The sequence below is a fragment of the Rhyacophila brunnea genome, unplaced genomic scaffold (genome assembly GCF_057557595.1).
Source record: "Rhyacophila brunnea isolate RB1 unplaced genomic scaffold, BYU_Rbru_1.0 scaffold_15, whole genome shotgun sequence".
Taxonomy (NCBI): Eukaryota; Metazoa; Arthropoda; class Insecta; order Trichoptera; family Rhyacophilidae; genus Rhyacophila; species Rhyacophila brunnea.
Window position 1 is genome coordinate 2,069,891 of NW_028232806.1, and position 21,543 is coordinate 2,091,433.

Sequence of the window (21,543 nt, forward strand, 5' to 3'; positions counted from 1 at the left end):
TTTTTACATTTATTAATTTTTAAACGCTTTTATAAAACCATTAGTATAATTTATTACGAGATAATTTTTGTAAAATATTCACGATAAAAAATTATATTGATAATCTCTGTGATCCCAAATTTGACAAGAATTAGGCATTTTATTATTCAAAAAATCGGCAAGATTAACACATTTGAAGATGATTCTAAAGATACTTATTATCGTGGGGGAATGACAAAAGAAATGGCGTATTTCAAAAAAACACTACCTTATTCTTAGGTCAATAATTATTATAAAGCAATCATTATTCATAAGATGTTTATCACACTTGAATGGTCAAAGACAGCTTATAATAAGTATCTTTAGAAACATCTTCAAATGTGTTAATCTTGCCAATTTTTTGAATAATAAAATGCCTAATTCTTGTCAAATTTGGGATCACAGAGATTATCAATATAATTTTTTATCGTGAATATTTTACAAAAATTATCTCGTAATAAATTATACTAATGGTTTTATAAAAGCGTTTAAAAATTAATAAATGTAAAAAATCTTAACACCACTGCACAGTTATGTACCGAAATATGACTATATTCTAAAACATTAGAGCGAGAGGTTTAAAAGAATACTATTTTATGTAACAAAAATACTTTATGCAGTCATCAAATGTTTAAAATAACTATAAAGGATAATAAGGCTTCAAAATTATATAAATAGATTATATACAACGTTGAAGGAGTGTCCAGGATCATGGTTTGAAAATACAATAAAAACTCAATTTTGTCCTTCGACGAGCATGTCCCCCCTTAAGTATAAAAAAACAGCAGACTTCAAAAGTGCAAACAAAACATGATTCTTTTTTCATAGCAAGATTACCGAAAGCATGTGCGTCGACGTCGAAGATTAACATCTGGATATATCATTTGTAGACGGATAAACAGGATTTTGTTTGTGTCGCATATAACAGCTTTAACGTATTAGTCCATCATATTGAGGTTCTACTATACCCTGAATGGATCCATAGAGTTCACTTCCCCATTTGACCAGTGTTTTCCAAATTCACTATTTACTGTCCAGTACAAGATTAAGATAAGTATGTTCTTAACTGATACTCTATAGTAAATGTGTTCTTTAAGAGATATAATCCCATTGTTCTGACGCCCAACATCACGGTCTCCGAATAATTGTACAGGTAACCCCCTTTCATCGCGACCCCGGCGAGTGCGGATTTGTTATATCGCGATCTTGGAAATTGTGGAAAGGGGAAATTATCCACCAAATTTAATTTCTAATGTGGATGAGACGGGACTCTATTGGAAACGTGTACGTTTATTTCCATAGAGGAGAAGACTGCTTCTGAATTTAAAGCATCCAAGGATCATCTAACTCTTCTCTCAACTCAGTGAAGAAACTGATGGAAGTGATAGAGATGCCATGCGGGTTTGGTGGAAACAATTTAATATGAAACCTATCAGAAACATCGACGAAGCGTGGAATAAAGTCACCCAGTCGTAAAGGTGTTTGAAAAAGGTTGTTTAGTGAAATTGTTTAGGTTCACTGTATTATGAAAATTACATTCAAAATATCATCGAAGAGAGTCTTATAGCCATATCCGGAGGCATCAAAGGTGTTGTAGATGATATTCAGACTTTGTTAAAATCACACAGCGAACCTTTAACTAATGAAGAGCTGCAAGAAATGGATGTCTTCGAACCTGTTCATGTGCGAAAGTTAAGTATTAAAACCATTGAAAAGACCCTTTCTCTTCACAATCAAAGCGTGGAGTTGTTAGAGTAAAATGATAAGGATTACGAGCGAGTGAGTAGTAAAACGTGGCTGTAATGCATTACTTGACAGTTATCGCAAATTTTGCACAATATGTAAACATAGAGAGGCCAAACGAGGGAATCCCCCCGTTCATAGCGAAATTTCACGACCATGTCCAGAACGTATCCCCCGTGATGAACAGGAGGTTAACTGTACTTGTAAACCATCTTTGTGATATCTATAGTGTCAATACCTATATCATTTTTACCAATACAGTATTCCTGGAACAATCCCCCTCACCAAAACATGCAAGATTATTAAGAATGGTAAATCCTTATTGAAAATATTTATGTATGTTTTCTGAAGTATTTCATAAGCATGTACCTCCCATACTATAATAGAGATGTTATGTTTAGGGTTTGCGATATTTTTTCTTTCTGGCTTAGGAGTATGTAGGTATGCGATCAAAGAAGACTATTTGACGCGTGATGTTCTCATGAAATAATTTTGTCATCAGAATTTTGAGATATACACGAATGTTTTTATTTATTTAATTTACTGATATGTAAATAAATAATTTTATAGGTATTTTAGGATTAAAAAGAAGAAAAATTATAATAACAATGGAGGTTTTTCAACCAAAGTGTTTTATTGTATTAAATCATTTTAAAGAGCTGGCAATACAACAATTATCTGTCAGTGTCAAGACATATAAATAATTATCAATGGTGTCAAGTTTCTAGTCAAAAGTGCCGAATTCAAATCGAAAAACGTTGAAAATTAAATCTATATTAAGCCATTGTTGTCTGCTTAAGTAATATTTTGAAATAATTCTACTTAAAGTAAGTGGATTCCCTGCAAATATTATTATAGTGTACTGGCAGAAACAGTATTTCTATTATCAGTGGAGCTTAAGGAAACATAAAATACAAACTACTGTAATTGGCTTGCTTTAAAGCGCCCTTTTCTGCTGCCTGGATTGAAAACTCTGAAAAAAGCTTCCATGAGACCATGACCAAACCATTTCGTTCACAACGGACAAAGAGAGAGGTAAGTTCTTTATTCCATGAGTGCATTACTACTTCGCTTTATCATTAATAGGACAAAATATGCCTGGAATAACATGCTTTAGGTATTATGCATGTTACGCACTGCTAAGAGGCGGCAAAATTGTGGAAAAAATGTTTGATGTAGGTATCCTTTGTAAAAATGAGAAGTCGGTTTACATGAAACCGCTCTAATTTTCATTGACGATTTTTGCAAAATTCTTGAATTCAAGAATGAAAACCTAACTAAACACAACAAAATAATCTAGTACTTATATCCTTTATTTTCAAAATTTGTTTGCCGCTGGCCTCCTGTAAACTGACTAGATCTGATGTTTCTCCTACATCGCTGGTGCGGATGTGTTTAAAAGGTCAATGAATGTACTTGTTAGAATCTTAAGTGGTTTTGAAACAAAAGTCAATGTTAATATTTACCAGAACCGGCATTTCCTCTAGTCTAGTGGCGAAGACTCCTTACTAAGCAATTATTTTGTGCTTACCTTAAAAATACCAGTGGTGAAAGGTGGAGGTAGCCTGTGAGGATCAGACATAAATAGTGCACGCTAAACTTTGTCTGTCATGCTAAGTTAATGATACACCCCTGTTACAGGCGGGCTTCTCCCGGTGTAAAATAATCATTTAGTAGCTTAAGTCGAAACGTAACCCTGACCTCTAGAAACGGCTTCATAAAACATCTAATCTGATTCCTTGCTCAACCACGTAAGTATTTCCTTTTAATTTAAAAAAGTAAAAATGATGATGGATGAAAGAGATAATTTTAAGACTAAATATAAGGATTTAAATATAATAAATTTTGCCGCGCATTGTGCGTGAAATCCTCGCGCGCCGGCGCCAGGGTCAGGCTCGTGATTCGCCGAATCAAAGATCACGCGATAAAATTTGGCCAATCACGAGAGTCCTTTTTTTGCTGGATGGCGTCGGTACGAGGAATTTAAAAAGAAAGAAAAAAGGAGGTTAGTAAGCGTCCCCTTTCCGATAGGTACGGACCTGACGACTACAACTGTAAAAATCCCAAATATAATTTGTAAAACTAAAAATTAAGAAAATATAAGAAGACCACGTTACGAGCACGAAGGACTGTGTTTTATTTACACTCCAACCGTTTGAAATCTCTTTTTTTTGTGAATCCGGGGTTCGATGGACTCCTGAGCTAGCCGCTGGAACCCCGGGGATCTCATTAACTAAGTATACAAATTAAAGATGGTATTAATTAGTTTTTAAAATACCACCATAAAATTGAGCAACAAAAATCGACACGTCAGAGTTCGGCCATACATAACAGACAAATAAAACTGTAGGCACATTTGTAAAATAGGTATTAATTGTATGGAAATGAGGTGAAATAATAATGATAAATGAAAATGAAAGTACTTACCTAAAATTATTAAAATATATTTTTAATGAAAAAAATACTTCATAATTGAAGTAAAACAGTGGAGATGAAACACAATTCATGAATTATGACTGTTCACATGAGCACTTTTGTCGATTACCTTCCTCCGACAGGCACTCTTTGCCAGCCACTGAGTGTAGAGAAATTGATCATTTTTGCTGCCCACTGACACTGCTAAATTTCATTTTTATTTCTTTCAGAGCCTTCTAAAAAAGAAATTCCAAAGTGAATTGGCCTCAAAACATTTACAAAATGACCATGATTATTCAACGAAGAAATGTGTCAGTTCGTCTCCAGGCGACCGAGCTTTCGAAGTCAACCAAACTGCCAATGCACATGCCTTACCAGACGATGTAATCGCCGAAATGAAGGAACGCTTATATCCCGGCGATGGCACGACTGTCGAGTTAGAAAATTCAACGAGACAATGGGCGCCCGCTTTAAGAGTCATGTCGAAAAAGCAACGGATCTACGTGCAGAAGATCGTCAGCGAAATATTGTTCGAGGGACAGTTGGGAAATTTGAGTGCCAGTACGAAATTGATCGTCTCCAATCCGCCAAACTTGAAAGCGATAATTGAACGTCGCCAGAGGTGAAGTTGAGAAAACATAACTAAAGAATTCAAGTTAAATTAATGTCACTATAATGATCCTACCTAAAAGTATAGGCCGAGCAAAAGATCGCAGGGATTTTCACAATCCAGCACATCTTGAGATGTCAACCCCGAGCACGTAAACCACTCTTGCAACATCAGTGCAAGCTCATAACGATGCGAAGTAAGAATCACAAGTGTTTCTGAACGATTATAAAAATTTGTTAATGGGAGATCAAAAAGGCATTGATAGTTTTTAACAGATACAGTGAGATTGACGACTACAAGCATGGATGCAAAGTCAGCTCATGTTTGTCAAGTTCCAATCAACATCGGAAAACAATTAATTTTGTATCTATTCAAATAAGTCTTGTCCTTGGACTTGGAAAACTCAAATATCCATCAAACTGGCAAGTTATTAAATTTGATTCAATCAACTTGCATGGAAGTCCTTGGTAAAGTTAGTATGCAGAGTGCAATTAGTAAATAATTGTAATGTAATAACACTACCACCACAGTACACATAAAAATATTGTGACCTCACCGGAAATCAAACCCAAAGCCTTTGGATGAGAAGCCAGCGCCTTATGTACTGGGCTACGAATGGAATATTTTGTCCACCTTAACTTCATTGGGTTCTTTCCTCCTCCGTTCACCTATTCCTTAACCTTCACTTATATTATTTTATATTTAATAAAGTGTTTTCATATTATAAATTGTTTTTCAAGTCCTGTGCCAAATACATATGCCCTACAATCAATATAATATGGGGACAACCCCTACCCAAAACATATTCTTATATTCAGACAATTCACTACCCAATGGTGGCTCCTACTTTCCCATATTATACATTATGTACCAAGCTACATATAATATGATTTTATTAGTGAGGAAATGAGTAATTTTTCAGAGTAAATAATATGATTAAGTGCCGAGCCACACCGGGCGACTCTGGTCGGCAGACCAGACCCATGCATGCAGTTATATGGAGCATGCCACACCTGGTCGCCCAGTAATCGCGCAAGCAATAAAGTCGCGCGATCAGTAAAATCTCGTTCGTGCGCTCGGTCTGGTCTCCCGGTCTCTCTGGTCGGGCGATCAGTAGCGATGTATGAAAACATATAGCTATGTATTGAGCGCTGCCACACTAGGCGACCAGTCGCCGGCAGCCACGCCGCATTTTTTGCATAATTGCGTATACATTCATTATTATTATTATTATTGGCTGCCTCTCTGGTCTCCGGCAAGTCGCCCGAGTAAATCGCCCGGTGTGGCTCGGCTCTAACTGAGTCATTACTTGTCGATATCACACCTAAAAAGCGTGCTTAAAAATATTAACTTGATTCATAATAATATGAAGGTTTATAAACCATACATTTTAATAGAAAAACCTGGTTTGTAGATTTAATTATTAATGAAATGACTTTACCCTTAGGCTGATTTTCCAGTCACGCTGATCGGCGAATATTATGTATTATAACAATGTAGTGTTTCTTAAAAAAGCTGATTGCTCAGCGCCAACCGTACGCGCCGCGCGTCAGCCCCGCTGACATGTCTTCTCTGCCAATGAGCATAGCAGTGAGTCTGGCCTGACAGTCAGTGCCGAGCAGCTACACACCGTCGTCAGCGTGACTGGAAAATCAGCCTTACCCTTAGCTTAGGAAGTTTAGGCTTTTGGTTAGTGACATAATACCCCCATGACAGTAAGAAAATGTATGGGTAAACATGTATTATCCTGCAGCTGGCAAGATTGCATGCATGAATCAAACAAGTTTGGAAGCTTCTGAATTTTCATGTGACATCAAGATTTTTTCGATCTGCGCCTGTGCAGTAGAATGATAGTGGCGAACATGACAGCAAAAATATGTATTTTCATTTGACCAGTTTTCAGTATCTGTCAAATAATACCATAAAATGACATCGCATCTCATTCACTCTTAAAGAATGAATAGGAAACAGTCAGCACTTTTATGTGTATTGTCATGATAGTTTAATTGAAATAAGCAAGCACTATTGCCGCCAGTAAATCCTTGCACATGTAGAGGCGCATTAGTATCCGTGATTATGCTAGCAGTACGTCAAAAGACACTGGATGCGGCGTTCAAAGACCCGGCAGCTTCATGTGATGCCTCCACCAATGGCAGGCATCCATATTTATTCTTTCCAAATTTTCAATAGACATTCCAGACATCTAAAAATTGCTGATCCTAACATAGGGCTTCGTGACAGACCATGTGGTACAGGTCGGGTTGGTTTGGAAGGTCTATCATGACATGAGGCGTAGAGTGACAAAACCCGCTCTGGGCGATTTTTCAAAAAAAATAGTTATGAATGTACGCAGGAGCTCTTTCGTAAGACCTATCTTCTGTTCTAGATGAGAGTTTTAAATTCCTGTTTCTTCAAAAAATCTAAATAAATATCGAGGAGACTGACTAAACCCGCTCTTAAAATAAAATTGTTCTGGTAAAACCCTCTCTGCGTAACCGGCCAATCAGACGCCGCGATTTAAATAATGACTCTTCACGAATCCTTTAATCTCCATACAAACCGTCAAACCGTTTTCTCGTGCGCGTCATAATTTTGCTTCAATTATTTTACTATTTTTTACTTTTAATAATGAATGTATCAATAGTTAGTGTGACGGAATCTCAACAAGAACAATCAAGGAAGCGTTTTAAAAATCCAGCTGCTTGGAAATGTAGCCTGTTACGCCAATAAACGTATTTAAAAATTGACTATATTTTGCTGTATTGTTATGAATAACCCAGTGGTGGCTCATATTATTTTCTAGTTTTACGTTTATTTTTTGTTGCCATTTATACTTAATATTCTATGTGATATAATAAAATATCATAAGGTTCTTACACGTTTTTATTATTATTTGGTTTGTGTCAAAAATATAATTAAAGGAAAACTATTTTCTGTCGGAGAAATGCTTTTTGTTTGATAATTTGTACTATACAAATGATAGATTTAGTAGGTTATGTTACGTTATGCTAGTTTTTTCATCTCCTTTGATAAAAAATGACATTTCTTATCATTATCTCCACGGGACAAGTTTTTTTCGTCATAAAATTGTATCATTCGTTAATATGAGTGATAATGAATTTTAATTCAAATATGTTCATTAATTTGTAGATTAGTTTAGTTGTAATAACGACACATAGTTAACAATGCTGTGCTATCTTGTAGAAATACCGTTACTTTTATAATACGTTTTTGCAATAAATTTCAGAAATTCCACGTTATCACTATTATTTGTAGGTATATGAAACGGAGCAGGAACAACAGAATATAGGTAATAAATATTTATATGGGAAAATAAGTAAGCTCATACTTCGCTACTTTTGTTTATCAGATTTGGTTTTCTGAATTAAATGCTATAAAATATCTAATATACCTAAGTAGATTATGAATAATATAGCTTAAAAATATTATTATTTTATTTTTACATTTAATAAATAGGTTGGTAGGTAATGATGGGTTTCCCACAGACATGGAATTTGGGGACACAGGTAATACAGGGATTAGTTAGGTAAAAGCCTGTACTTAAGTCCGCTGGGTTTTTTTTATTTATGCTATTGATATTATTAAAAAATATGTTATTGTTATTTCAAATTATCTTATAATTACCTTTTAAGGGTTTAAAAATATCTTTCTGATTCAAAATATGGTCATTAATATTAAAATTATTAAGAATTATTAGGGCACTTATATAATTATAAAAGATTAGTTACCTATTAAACAAATAATTTGCATGGTATGTAGGTAATAACTAATTGTTTCCAGGAAAAGTAACATTTTTTGATAATTTTTTTTTTGTTTGAAAGAATAAAAATAAGTACATGACATTAACATATTAAAATTAAAAAGTTTCACAAAGGCAATTTGACATAGTAAAAAGTAGGTACTATTCAACTAAATAACTATTTTTTTAAATTAAAAAAAAAAATATTTTTAAGACAAGTACATCCACTATTTTAAAAAAATATTACATACCAATAAAACAGCTAAATATGTAGGTGCAATGCGAAAAATATACAGCTCCCAGTAGGTAATAATGGCTATAAAATATTTTTTAGACAAAGTAAATTCGAAAATATATTACATAATTATAATAAATACGGACCGCTACTGAACTATCATCTCCTGTCAACAATGTACCACTGTGCGACAAAAACCGCTCCTTTTAAAAAATTCCGCGTCGAACGCCGCTCTGTCAGGTAGAGACTGACAAAGACCGCTCTTGGGATAATTAAAATGCATTTATTTGAATAAATACAGCTTATACGTTGGATTTGACAATTTATTATACTTTTCCGTATGTAACGGAAGAAATATAACATCTAAAATTACACTTAAATCATCATAATATGCTCAAAACAGTTTTTCGTCATTTACTCAAAACTCAAAAAAGTCTCTAGAGCGGGTTTTGTAACTCTACGCCTCACATAAGCTTTGCAAAAGTGTTTTAGAATTATAAAGTGTGGTTGTACATGGTTGATTCATTTTTAATGGACCACCGACAAATATGGCAGTGTTAAAAGCCTAAACATGAAAAAAATAAATAAAACAAAAATGTTGCGCTTTTTTTTCATATTTTTATTGTTCCTTTATTTTCAACATTTTATCAATAATGAGAAAACAAAAATTGCTTCCTTATTGTGACAAATCCCATTCTGTATACTTACTTATATACACACAAAAAAGGAAAGCCTATTATGCCGTAGTGCAAGACACAAGATAAAATAAAATCCATAGAAAAATAGTGTTGCCAGATTAAACACATATTACGGTAGGTAAAGAAACGATAGTATTAGGAACGTTGCATCTTATATATCATGAGTAGTCAATTTGTTTGTTGTGATCTGACTTGCATACAAATATAGTCATAAGCTACCTAATAAATGAGCAAAAATGGCATTGATCTGGTTTGTCACCAGTATGTGTCATTTTATGTGTTTTGAGATAAACAATCTTTAAGATTATATTGGTAAACACAAGAATTGTATGTGAGAGACTCTTCACCACTATGAACATTTTATGTTTTTTTTAAGCTACCTAGATGTGACAGTTTTGTAATCACATGAATCGCATTTGAAAGGCTTTTCATCACTATAAACTATTTTATGTATCTTTTAAAGTAGCAGACTAATTACATGAATTGCAGTTGAAAGACTTTTCACCAGTATGAACCATTTTATGTGTCTTTAAATTACCGTACCTGCCACATTTGTACTCGCATTAATCGCATTTGAAAGGCTTTTCACCAATACAAACCACTTTTTACCAGTACGACTAAATTTTCTTATTCAAAATGACAATTTATGTAAAATCTGTAAGAAATGTAGATCACAGCAAACAAGAATATGGATAATCCAGCAAGAAATATTTTCCAATATGAAAAATGAGACGTACATTCTCTAAATTTAATTTATCCTGTGTCTCGCAGTGAATTTTTACATTTCATAACCTCAAATAATTTTTACAAAGCATCCGTCCAGTAAGGCAAAGTTGAATGTTTATCGATCTAATGACAGCGATTCCCATAGTCAGCGCTACTGCCCCCTTGTGGTGACATAAGACTGCTCAATCAGAGCACAAAATACTAATCGATACCTCAGGTTTGTCACCTGTATGTTCTGCTTGTATGATAACAATCATCGCAAGCATCTAAATACTGTTAATAAATTTTTATTTATCATATTCAACTGATTTCATACGTTCTAAAAAGGGGTCAATAGTCCAAAATAAAAATTGGGAAACTCTGGTCTAATACACCATTAGGTGGTCTTGCTTTTTTCTAATAAACAATTTATTATCAATACATTCGCATTATTGATAAGAACATCTAAATTCATTGTATAACAATTATGATCACTTTGAGGTTATGTTGATTTCTTGTTGAGCTGGTATCGATGATTAGTATGGGCTGGTCAAGAAGCAACATTTCAGTCAGCAGATTTGATTGTTACTAAAAGCTGTTATTTTAATTTCATCTGTTAGTATAAAAAAATATGCATCCGACGGCCAAACAAAACACACGACTTGAATAAATCTATTTAATTAAATCATTCAAAATACAAAATGGATGGTTACTGCCTCGCAGCTTGGTTTTTGTCAAAAATGCCGACGTAAAACGTACAACGCGTGGTGTAAGAGGTGACTTAGTATAAAACACTTGTCCCTTGTTAAAGATTCTTCAGAGGGTGGACAAAGACAAGACGTAATGATGACTGGGCTAAATTAATATAATTAATACGTAGGTGTCTACATCGTCAATTCCTGAAAAAGAAAACAAAAGAGCATTAATTACACGTTACTTCTTATCAATATACTAGGGATAACAAAAAAGTACTTATAGAGACCGACAACTATAACTTGAGGCACGGCATTGGTGCCCATTGTAATAGTGAGCTTCAATTGAAGAATTTAACATTTGACATACACAGATGCGATTCTGTGATCAAAATTCATATATATTTTTTTTTAAATATGAACTTTACAAATTATAAATTCAAGACATTCACAACATGACACGGGGGGGAAGACCATTATAAAGATGTGTAAAAGAAGTGGAGTATATGAATTTATCTGAAAGATTCTATTGACGACTGTACTTAAATCAACAATAGTGCATTGCTTTCTCTTGCCCAACAGCCCTCAGACTGTCTTATTTTCTGCTAAAACTATCAAATCTCATGATAATGTGGTTTGTTCAATATATTAATTCTACGAGACTGCTGCACATCAAGCTATATTGTTGTCAGTATATACATATTATGTAGTTTGAAATATCAATACCATGCGGTACATCCAATATGTCATGGCGGCGATTTCATAGTATAATGTATGTAGTATCCACGGGGTCATTGGGCAGTGTTGCCAATTTTCATTTCGCCATACATGCCAGGTAAGAAAGGAAATTGAAAGACTAGGTTTTTCTCAAAATTAAAATTGATAACTACGAACATCGTTTTCACAGGAAATGTACGAAATTTGGTCAGTTTAAAAGTAAAATATGATGTTCAGTTATTTTATTGGTAAGATAAAAAGTATCTAAGGCCAGGAAGGAAATCTGGTGAAACTTCCTGACTTTTTATGAAGTTATAAACTGTTTCAGATGTCGAAAAACTCTTAATACACTAGATGCGTATTTTGCAGATTGCGCAAGAAAAACGCTAAGCTGGCAACACTGATCAAAAGCATAGATATGTACGTAAAGAGCGGACGAATTTGTAATCCTGTAGATCGCTGCTAAGACATCCGCACCCATAGTATAATCGTAAGAGAGCACCCATCTCTAAAACTGTGCATGTTTAAAACAGGTGTAGTCTTTAATGTGTGCTTGATCCAAAGAAACAACCCAACAATTGTCATTCCCAGTAAAAAAAAAAAAAAAAATAGGTTCCTCGAATTTATGGAGACCTTATGCGGTAATAAATAGTGTACTTTTTAATAAATCACCTCTGTGTGATTCTGTCGGCTATTCAGAGTTAAATCTAAGTTCTATTTAGTGTAGCGAGTCTAGGAATAAAACAGGAGTGATCCTTACCATGATGGCATTGACAATATCGTTCTCATTGTTGCGTAACGCTCTGACGGCTCTAGGTCTCGACACGACAGCCTGTGACATGACAATCTCGATATCCTTCTCATCAACTCCCGCCTCGTCCACCGCTTCCTCTTCTTCTTCTGCTATCGGGGCTACCGCCTGCAAAAACAAATTTAATATAATAGTTTTCCAAACTTGGTCATAAAATTATTGCAATCGCTATCTACAGTTAAAAAATAAACAATATTCAAACACTTTACGACTGCAAACATTAAAATCATAGATGGCAAACTTCATAATTGCCTCTATAGAGACAAATTCGGCACATTGATAGACAAACAATTTGTCCTCTCAATATAATCGGAGAGAATAGTTATCCCTGAAGGAGGGAGGCTTTATATTCTTCAATCCATACTGCAAAAAATTTGGATGATCATAATTAAATTGTAGTTACCGCAGTGGCGGCCTGTGCATCAGGCTGTCCGGGTGCTCCCTCAGAGGCGATCAGCTTCTCCGCTGCGGCCACCGTCGCTTGCTGTGAGAGATCCTCAATCTTGGCCTCACCGAAAACTATGTATGTGTCAACGTTGGGGTTCTTGTATACATCCGGGTTGTTTATGACGAACAGAATGTTCTTTGACTTGCGGATTGTTACTCTGTTCACACCTTGCACCTGCAAATAAAACAATTAACAAAGTTAATCAACCGTACCTGTTGTGAACATCCAAGTACCTAATGCTTGAATACTGTAACACCTTATGATAGTAGATCATAAACCGACTGACCACAGTACCAATACAAATGTATTGATAAAGTTATACTTTCAGGTAAAGAACCTGTAGATTTGGATGTAATGTTAAAAAAATGATCTAAATTACATTCAGCCCATCTCTAAAGAGAGTGGAGAGCATAATGATAATACACTTTTAATTTAGCGGAGATCCGATTACCCAAAAATATTTTATAATGATATCAGTCACATTATGTACTACAGTCGAACTCGGTTATTACGATCAACATATTGGATATACTGAGCAAAAATTTTCTTAAAACTGTTAATGTGTCGATTGTTTAAAAACATTTTCGACAGCAATAAAATCCGACAGTAGACCGATGCCGCCGGGATCGGATTACGTTTATGACACTAGTGAAGTGTCCAAGTAGGTACCAAATTAGTGTTTTTGCCGACAACATTAAAAAAGTATTCACACATGGTTGAAATTTCATGTAAAAAAATCCAAGCTGAAGTCAGTAGGTATCGACCAGCGTTCATTACAATAAACAACTTCTTTTATGATTTATGAATGCCACGCTTGTTTCGGGGAAAAATTCTAATTGTGTATTTTTGTTTGAATTGTGACTTTTGTGTTATGTGACCACTCATTTAAATATACCTATTCTCTGATATAACGAGTAATGCTTATAACAAGCTAATTCAGTCGGTCCCATCTTCCTCGTAATAAGCAAGTTGAACTGTAATTAATTGTTGTGTAAATTGTTTTTTATGGTAACCTATGATACTCTGTAACTTGAGTGACTTCCTGAAATGGAACTATTTTAAAATATCCCGTATTTGTGTTAACGCATTCGCTGCTGAGTAGATAATGATGGGGCGGCCAAGATCCACATCAGATTGTAGAGCCAATAATGATGGCCTATCTGGAAGTGCATAGGACGGCACCATATGGATTAAGAGAGCAGACGAAGCCAAAACATTTAAGTTAGCAACTGTAATTTTCATATCACAAAAGTGTTTCTATTTCCAAAACCAAAAAAAATATTCACAGAAAACTTATAGATTTTTAAAATTTTACAAACACCGGGCAGTCATTCTTCATCAACACTTTGCTTTGTTAGGTGTAAGCAATCACGATAAGTGAGTGGTACTTACAGGCTTCAGTCCCAATTTGCTCATAATTTTACGCGCTTTCTTTTCTCCTCTTGATTGCTTGGCTTTTGAGATGTCCAATCCGGCAATTGGGTTGGTGATGCCATCGAGTCCAGGCGCTCCTGAACACAAACATTTACAAAAATCAGTATAAATCAAAAGTTTGGACTATACCCTATACTTAAAGGCGATCCCGTCGCAGCAAAGTTTTTAATGTGATTAAATTGGTCGACACAAAAACAAACCGTTGTTGCGCCTTCAAAATTGGCTACATACCTATGTGTATTATGTACATATATTTACAGGAGAGGCTAAGAACAATGCGAATTACAATGCCTGTCGCCTACAACATCAACAAATTTTTTAAAGCAATTCCAGAATACATTTCATCATAATTATTATAGTTTTTCTTGGTGAAGAAATTATAAAATTTTTGGTGCAAAAAAAACCCGTTTTGTAAAATTTATGCATAAAGCCGATTTTGAAGGTGCAACGACGAAATACATTATTCAATGACTTGGCAACCTGTTTTGGAATTTATTTGTAACATTTGCATGGCATACTTTTGTTGCTGTTTTTTTGTGATTTTTCATCCAAATATTCTAAAAAGTGGTTCGTTGTTTGAAAAACTTTCCATACGCGTATAACATTAATGGAAGCCATTTTTATCACAGCACTATTATTATAACACATTATTTAAGCACAAAAGCATGCCGTTTCCTACCAATGAACCTGCAATGTGAAATGATTTCCAGTTAATTTTATCAGTAAAGGGAAACTTGGGCTGATAACTTAAAGGTTGGAGCGATCACCCAGTGGGCAATAGATTTGTGTTGAAATCCCACTATAATAAGTATGATTTGGAGGTTGTTTTAAGTCATACAAATTCAATAAAGAATGCAACATTTTTAAAATTAACCAATTTCCGCAAGAAAAAAACGTTACAACCTGCATAATGAATAAATAGTCATTTAGTATAGTGTGTTACATGATACAAGAGACGAAATCAATGACACTGTTACATTGAAGAAATAAATTAAATCAAAACCGTTATTCAGAAAAACAAAGATACAGCGTTGCGACATGGACCCTACTCTATGATCCATTGGATGGATCAGAAACTTATGTTAATCAAAATGTAGAAGGCGTCGCCAGTTTGCAGTCTGTACGAATTGTAGTGTCTACAATGAGCTGGGTATCGAGAAATGGTAAATATGCTGCAGATGCCCGTATGAGCTTTAATATTATTTTTTTTACGAAAACAGTTTATTCCAATTTTCGATCCAATAATCGTTAATTTAAAATTTGAGTCTGGTTTGGTCTAAAAAGAAAGTTACAAAAACTCATGCGGGCATCTGCGGCACATTTACCCAGGAAATTTATCGACATGCAAAGACTGGTTGTCGCCAAAAGCTACATTGATGCAGGTGCGACAATTGCCTACGCCTCGCTTTCAGATCAGTAAGGTCTGGCAAGATGCAGCCAGAGCTCACACGGGGATGTAGCGCCATTAATATCGGATTAGGAAGGTAGGAATCTGTTAATCTCACCAGCATCTTCGAGATCTGGGATAGTGTCATCCGAGTCGCTGTCTGACTCAGCGGTGTCGACCTTCTTGTGGGTGGGGGGCGCGGAGGCGGTGGCCACTTCTGTTAGCTCCGGCATCTCGCTCGCCTTTTGCTTCGGGTTTGTAATGTTCAGGCCGGTTTACTGCCTGCTTTGCTCGTATGTTCTGAAAGAAATATCCGTAATAATTCATAAATACAGTCGAACTCGGTTATTACGATCACGGCAATAGTGAGATCTCAGATGTAATGAGGAAACATTCGTTGACATTTTAGTTTACGATTTTCTCCATACATTTAAAGTACACTCTCAGTAGTCCACACCTCGATTATCCGACAACTACTATAATCCGCCGTTATTTCTATTAGTTGAAAGCACAAAATCAAGCTCTATAATTCGCCGGTATTCGATTATCAAATTTAGTAGTCCGCCACGTACAGGTAGGTATACAACGCAGATGAGATGGGTTTATTTTGAAAACTTCTTCTTCGTCAAACTTACATTCATCGCGAAGAAAGTAATATACCAGGGAGGAAAGTGCCCAAGGACCGCATCACAATAATTATGCTGTGGTCCAATGCAACCGGGACACACAAAATGAAGCTTTCGTTCATAGGGATAGCCAGGAATCCTAAGCCATTGAAGAATATCTGCCTCACTGAACATGTCAAGCGATTTACTGTTTAATTTAGTTAATAAACTTACGTTTATAAATATGTATTGATTTTGATTTTAAATAAAACCATAACTTTCTAGTACAAATTTGTCAAAAAAACTATTTTTACGAAATATCTACCGGTTTTAATTTTGACCATATTTTGTATGTATGCGCTGTAATAATCCGCCGCTTTCACTAATTGGACACTTGTCTGGTTTTTGGGGTTGCAGATTACTGACATAGTACTGTATTCAATTTTATAACGAGCTACTTAAATTTGCAACATTTTTAGTGTGGTTGAATTGGTATAGAAAATTTAGGAATCTGTATGTAAGGACTGTTTGATAATTCCGTAATGTATACATAATATTTGTGATTATTAATCTAAATAATGGTGGTTTGGTGTATTCGGCTGCTTGTCCATATCTGCTACATAGCCGTAGCTACATCTAAACTTTGACTTAGCGAATTCCGCGAGAATTTATTGAAATAAATACCTACCTGGTAGTTAAACATTTGGAACGCGAAAGTTTTAGTTTTGTACAGCAGTTCTTCAACGGAGGCCCTGAAATTTTCAGAACTTTTATTTTCTATCGATCATCGGTTTCCAAAGCTCATTCGTGGCAACTCCGCGTGTTCCTTAAGAATAATTGTGTAATTTCAATTAAAATTTATTTGAATTACGTAAACTTTCGATTGATTGTGAACTTTTTGTGGATTTTGACATTTGATTTGACAATATAATAATTAATTCTGTGAACTATAAACATCTTTTCTGACTATAAATAAACTAAATTGTGAACCAAGTGTAACGAGAACAATATATGGACCTATTTTAACTTTTCGAAGAATTTTATTTTGAAGACCTATATGGTCGCCCCCTTCCACGAGACCATGGCCTGCTACTCCTCAATGATGGACCTCCACTACCAAACCCCAGAGCTAGCCGAGGAATTCGGAGGCACCTCATCTATTTGTTTTATAACATCAATGCTTTGATTCCAGTACAAGTCAAACGTAATGAAAAAGATTTTGAAATTCGAAAGTTTCCGGCATTTTACAGTGAGCGAAAAGGTTTTTTCTCATCGAGGATTGACCGTAATATGCATGCCAGACAAGATCTTGGAAAGTTGCTCCTGGAACACTCAGCACAACATGAAGGGCGCCTAACATTCGCCACGGTATATGTCCGCATAACGGGTGTGAAGACGTAGCGGGTGGTGAAAGGAAAAGCAAGTGTTTGAAATGGTCAATGTATTTACTTAGTAGTTAATAAAACCATTAAAGTTTTACCAGGACACATAATTTATGGGAGTGATTGATAATTCTAAAATTGTGTCCAAATTAAGTACTGCATTTAAGTGTTAAGTTTACTAAAAATGTATCTCCTTGCGAAATTAATCACAGCTAATTGAATATGTAATTATTATTACCTAGTTGTTTTCTTCAACTTCACATTTATAAATTTAGACTCCCATCTTCGAGAAAACGCGTTTGATAACCTAAATATATACCAAACCACAAAATTAAATAGTAATGTACTTTAACTGTCAACATATTCGTTAGAAATTGTTGTTTAGAAAACGTTATGAGAATTTTATAGCTTGTAGATCACAAACTGTATTCTGTAAAAGTAAAGATGCAATACCGGTCTCCAGATAATATTTCTGGTAAACAATCAAATCCAACCACATCCTGAGTTATAATATGCTTCACAAACACAACAGATAAGACATTCGACCGGTCAATGTTTTTATTACAGCTTCTAGATATTTCTATGGACGAAAGAAGAAATCCTGTCACATTTGATCAAGGTTAGGAACATAACCTAAATCGTATAGTTCAAATAAAAACGCATAATCAAAAAGTCAGATATATCTGAAATAAGATAAGGATCATAGTTTAACATGATCCGGCATGGATAGTCTAAAAATAAACGTAGATTTCTAAAATAAAGTGGAAAGATATTTCCGAGAATGGCGGCATAGCACGAACCAAAACTTAAAGTATAATTCTCGAATAACAAACTGAAGTATACGCACAATAGTACTTTGAAATATAGTTATATGGGTTACTGCTGCACGGCATCGGATTTTAGCATTAATCCTATGAACGGTTTATTGAAATAAAATCATGTAAACAAGACTTGAGAGAGAGCATGACAGTTTTCACTAAACGCACAGAAATACCGGCGATAAAAATTAGAAACTATCGCCATCGACAGTCACTGGAGACATATTTTTATCACAATAGATACACTAAAACTCGATGGATGATCGGATTAATGAAATATTTTAAGATTTACCTCAAAGAACACACTAAAATTCACTTAAACCTCACGGACCTTCGGAAAAGAACTTAAAGTGTTGCCGTCGGGAATATTGACTGGACCTGGAATAAAGCGAAGAGAATGAACGAAAAATACGAACTGTCGTGTTTGGGGATACTCACCCATTAGAATCATGACACAAAAATGTCGATATAGCGACTAAAAACATTCATAAACCCCGTACTTTTAAGTGGATAATTATTAAGAATAAAAGGAGTTTTACCTACCAATAAAACTCTTATTATTCATGTTGACTTTGAAGTCCTTGAGATAGGGTTTGCTCTTTCTTCTTCGCGTGAGGTTATATTCTACTAATTTATTTTCCTTTTTCTTGTCGTTGGTCATTCCTCCCTTTTTATTTACTGGTCATACCCGAACGGCCATTTTTTATGTATGGAGTTTGGGACCTCTTTGTCTTCATTATGATATGGCTCAAGGAACCAGGTAGAAGTTACCTGGATTTTTAAGTCAACATCAATAATAAGAGTTTAATTGGTAGGTAAAACTCCTTTTATTATTCGAATTTCACTTTGAAGTCCTTGAGATATCTGTTTGTTATCACCTGGTGTTGGGTATGCCAAATTCCTGTATGTGACAATGATTCATTGACGAGGTATAGACCATCGTGACTTTCAATGTATATGGTTGAATAGAGAAGTTAATGGGTTCTTTTCCCCTTCTGGTGGTGGTGCGTCCATCGTTCTATGGTAGTTGTCGTGAAATGTCGACTCACTACGCCAGTTACCTCTCTTTAAGATGTCATCTATTTCGTATATTTACAGTTTAAGGGAGCGATCACTGCGCGGACCCTGCCTGGTGGTTCTTGTACCCCTGCTTCCAACAGTACTGACCTTATCCAATTCCCTATAACTGTCCTGGTGGCTGGTTTTGGTGGTCCTCTTGAAGATATAAATAATTCCGAAATATCCCCACCTTCCTCTCTCCTTGGGTTTGACATGCAGACGAGTTTCCGTAACCAGAATACTGGGTTGATGTTTTGACACGTGGAAGCGCTTAGCTTCCATTCCAATTGACGATGCTTGGCTGTATCTGTCTTTGCGCCAAACATTGGCTATACAATTTTGTGGTCAACTTTATCCACTAATCTTTTGTCTACTAACTATTACTGAGTACTTTGAGGTCATGAACCCTTCGTCCCGATGCGAGAAGCAGCCGAGTAGGTAGCTGTCCTGCGAGACGTTTCGAATAGGTTGTACTCCACCGGTGTTGTTTTCCTAAGATGATCTACCACTTGTCCTGGATCCCAAACCAGCGGGTTTCGTTTTATGTACCGAAATTGCCTTTAACATATTGTGTTGTACTATCACGTTGATGCTGATATCTACAATGATACCTAATCGGTTTTCAAAATGTGGCTATGGCTGACTTATGCACCAGGTTGGTGTTGTACGACAAACCCTCCATGTTGTGCAAGTAGCCTAGGTATCTGACCAATTGCATTGGTTGAGGGCTAACGCAGTTGTAATTTCTGCGGAGGTATTGTGCAGTAACGTGATGTTGGCTCGACTAGTAAATACTAGTATCTGTCGGCATAGGTTTAGGAGGGTGACAGATTTTGTGCCGCCCTCGTTATTGATGTATGCCACCACTGTTTTGTTGTCTGTCTGCAGAAACAGGTCTGATCCTATGATTGCTAGTACCCGAGATTGAATTGCAAAGATTTCCTTCCTGTTGGAATGCCATGCCATGCCATGCTAACTGGCCTTGTTTCCACGTCCCTGATAGGTGGTGTTCATTCGGTTGGCTCCCCAGCCTGTATCGGCTGCGTCTGTCTTTTTAATGTTTGTAATGTTTGAATGTCGTTCTGTGTGTCAACTCTGAGGATCCTATCACCTGGAGCCATCACATGATGTCCTATTACTCCTATTAGGCCTGTGGTGGGATTGTCGCCTACTGGCGAGAATGGGACCTCGACAATATTGATGACTCGAGCTTTGTAGCCGTCGGCAATGCAACCTTCCTCGTGGAGGTAGAATGTGAAGTTGAGTCGCCTCATAAGGGATTGGATATGTGCCTGTCTGAGGGACCAACTGCCTTTTTGTATCTGCATTAGCAGATGGTGACGGAATGCTACACACTTCTCCGGCGACAGAAACCTCCACTTGTTGTGTGTGTCCCACATGATGTCCAGGAACCCTCATTGTTGGCTTGGGTTCAGACAGGCTCTTTTAATATTTATTAACCACCCTAAAGACTGTAGGAGGGTTATCCTGTATTCCACCTGAACTGATTTCTGTTTCTCAGATTGGTTGGCTACTAAGAAGTCGTCTGGTAAGTGAATATTCTCAGCCATTCTTTCGTAGGCGTTCGGCGACCCAATTGGTCAGGGATGCAAACATAATCAGAGCGGCTGACAGCACGAACGGGAGACACGTGAATTGTAGGAGCTCCCCTTGGTAGGTTAGTCGAACGAATCGACGATGTTGAGAAGTCATGGGTACCTGGAGGTACGCCTGGCTTAGATCTATGATTACTAGCCAGTCTTCTGTTTGTAAGACGGCTGGAACCTCGTAATGGTGCATTAGTTTGAATGGCTTTGGCTGTAGGAACGCATTTAAACGCTTTCGGCTGAAATCAGGACATAGGGTCCCGTCTTGTTTCTTGATCAGAAACAGGGTTGAGAGAAAACTGGGGGTTGGACCCGCTTCTTCTAGAACCCCTGAGTTCTTTAAGTCCTCGATCTCGAGAGTGAGCTCTGCTGATTGTTGCGTTTGAAATTCTTTCCGTA

General features: G+C 36.0%; 2 protein-coding genes across 3 annotated transcripts; one reads left to right on the forward strand and one right to left on the reverse strand.

Moving 5' to 3' along the window:
- The first annotated feature begins 2,425 nt into the window (after positions 1 to 2,425).
- Positions 2,426 to 5,208, forward strand: LOC147074771 (uncharacterized). Its single transcript, XM_085942607.1, has 2 exons — positions 2,426 to 2,796; positions 4,407 to 5,208. Exons 1-2 carry the CDS (start codon positions 2,758 to 2,760, stop codon positions 4,800 to 4,802), a joined length of 435 nt encoding a protein of 144 aa, XP_085798733.1. The 5' UTR covers positions 2,426 to 2,757; the 3' UTR covers positions 4,803 to 5,208.
- A 4,171-nt stretch (positions 5,209 to 9,379) lies between these two features.
- Nacalpha (nascent polypeptide associated complex protein alpha subunit) lies at positions 9,380 to 18,820 on the reverse strand. 2 transcript variants are annotated; one of them, XR_015070027.1, is made up of 6 exons: positions 18,771 to 18,820; positions 15,792 to 15,973; positions 14,245 to 14,363; positions 12,808 to 13,026; positions 11,452 to 12,512; positions 9,380 to 11,402 (listed from the first exon to the last, which is right to left on the reverse strand). XR_015070027.1 is itself a non-coding variant. In XM_085942608.1 (6 exons), the coding sequence occupies exons 2-6, from the start codon at positions 15,904 to 15,906 to the stop codon at positions 11,069 to 11,071; spliced, it is 627 nt and encodes a 208-aa protein (XP_085798734.1). In that variant the 5' UTR covers positions 15,907 to 15,973; positions 18,771 to 18,820; the 3' UTR covers positions 9,380 to 11,068. The 2 variants fall into 2 exon arrangements, 1 of the variants encoding a protein (XP_085798734.1); XM_085942608.1 differs by having other exon boundaries at positions 9,380 to 11,083; positions 12,354 to 12,512.
- Between the last annotated feature and the right edge of the window lie 2,723 nt (positions 18,821 to 21,543).

Coding starts and splice junctions, on each gene's coding strand:
- LOC147074771 (XM_085942607.1), top strand. CDS start 2,758: ATGACCAAACCATTTCGTTCACAACGGACAAAGAGAGAG. Junction 2,797..4,406: donor CACAACGGACAAAGAGAGAG/GTAAGTTCTTTA, acceptor TATTTCTTTCAG/AGCCTTCTAAAAAAGAAATT.
- Nacalpha (XM_085942608.1), bottom strand. CDS start 15,906: ATGCCGGAGCTAACAGAAGTGGCCACCGCCTCCGCGCCCCCCACCCAC. Junction 14,364..15,791: donor CCCAGATCTCGAAGATGCTG/GTGAGATTAACA, acceptor GTTTGTGTTCAG/GAGCGCCTGGACTCGATGGC. Junction 13,027..14,244: donor GCAAATTGGGACTGAAGCCT/GTAAGTACCACT, acceptor TTTTATTTGCAG/GTGCAAGGTGTGAACAGAGT.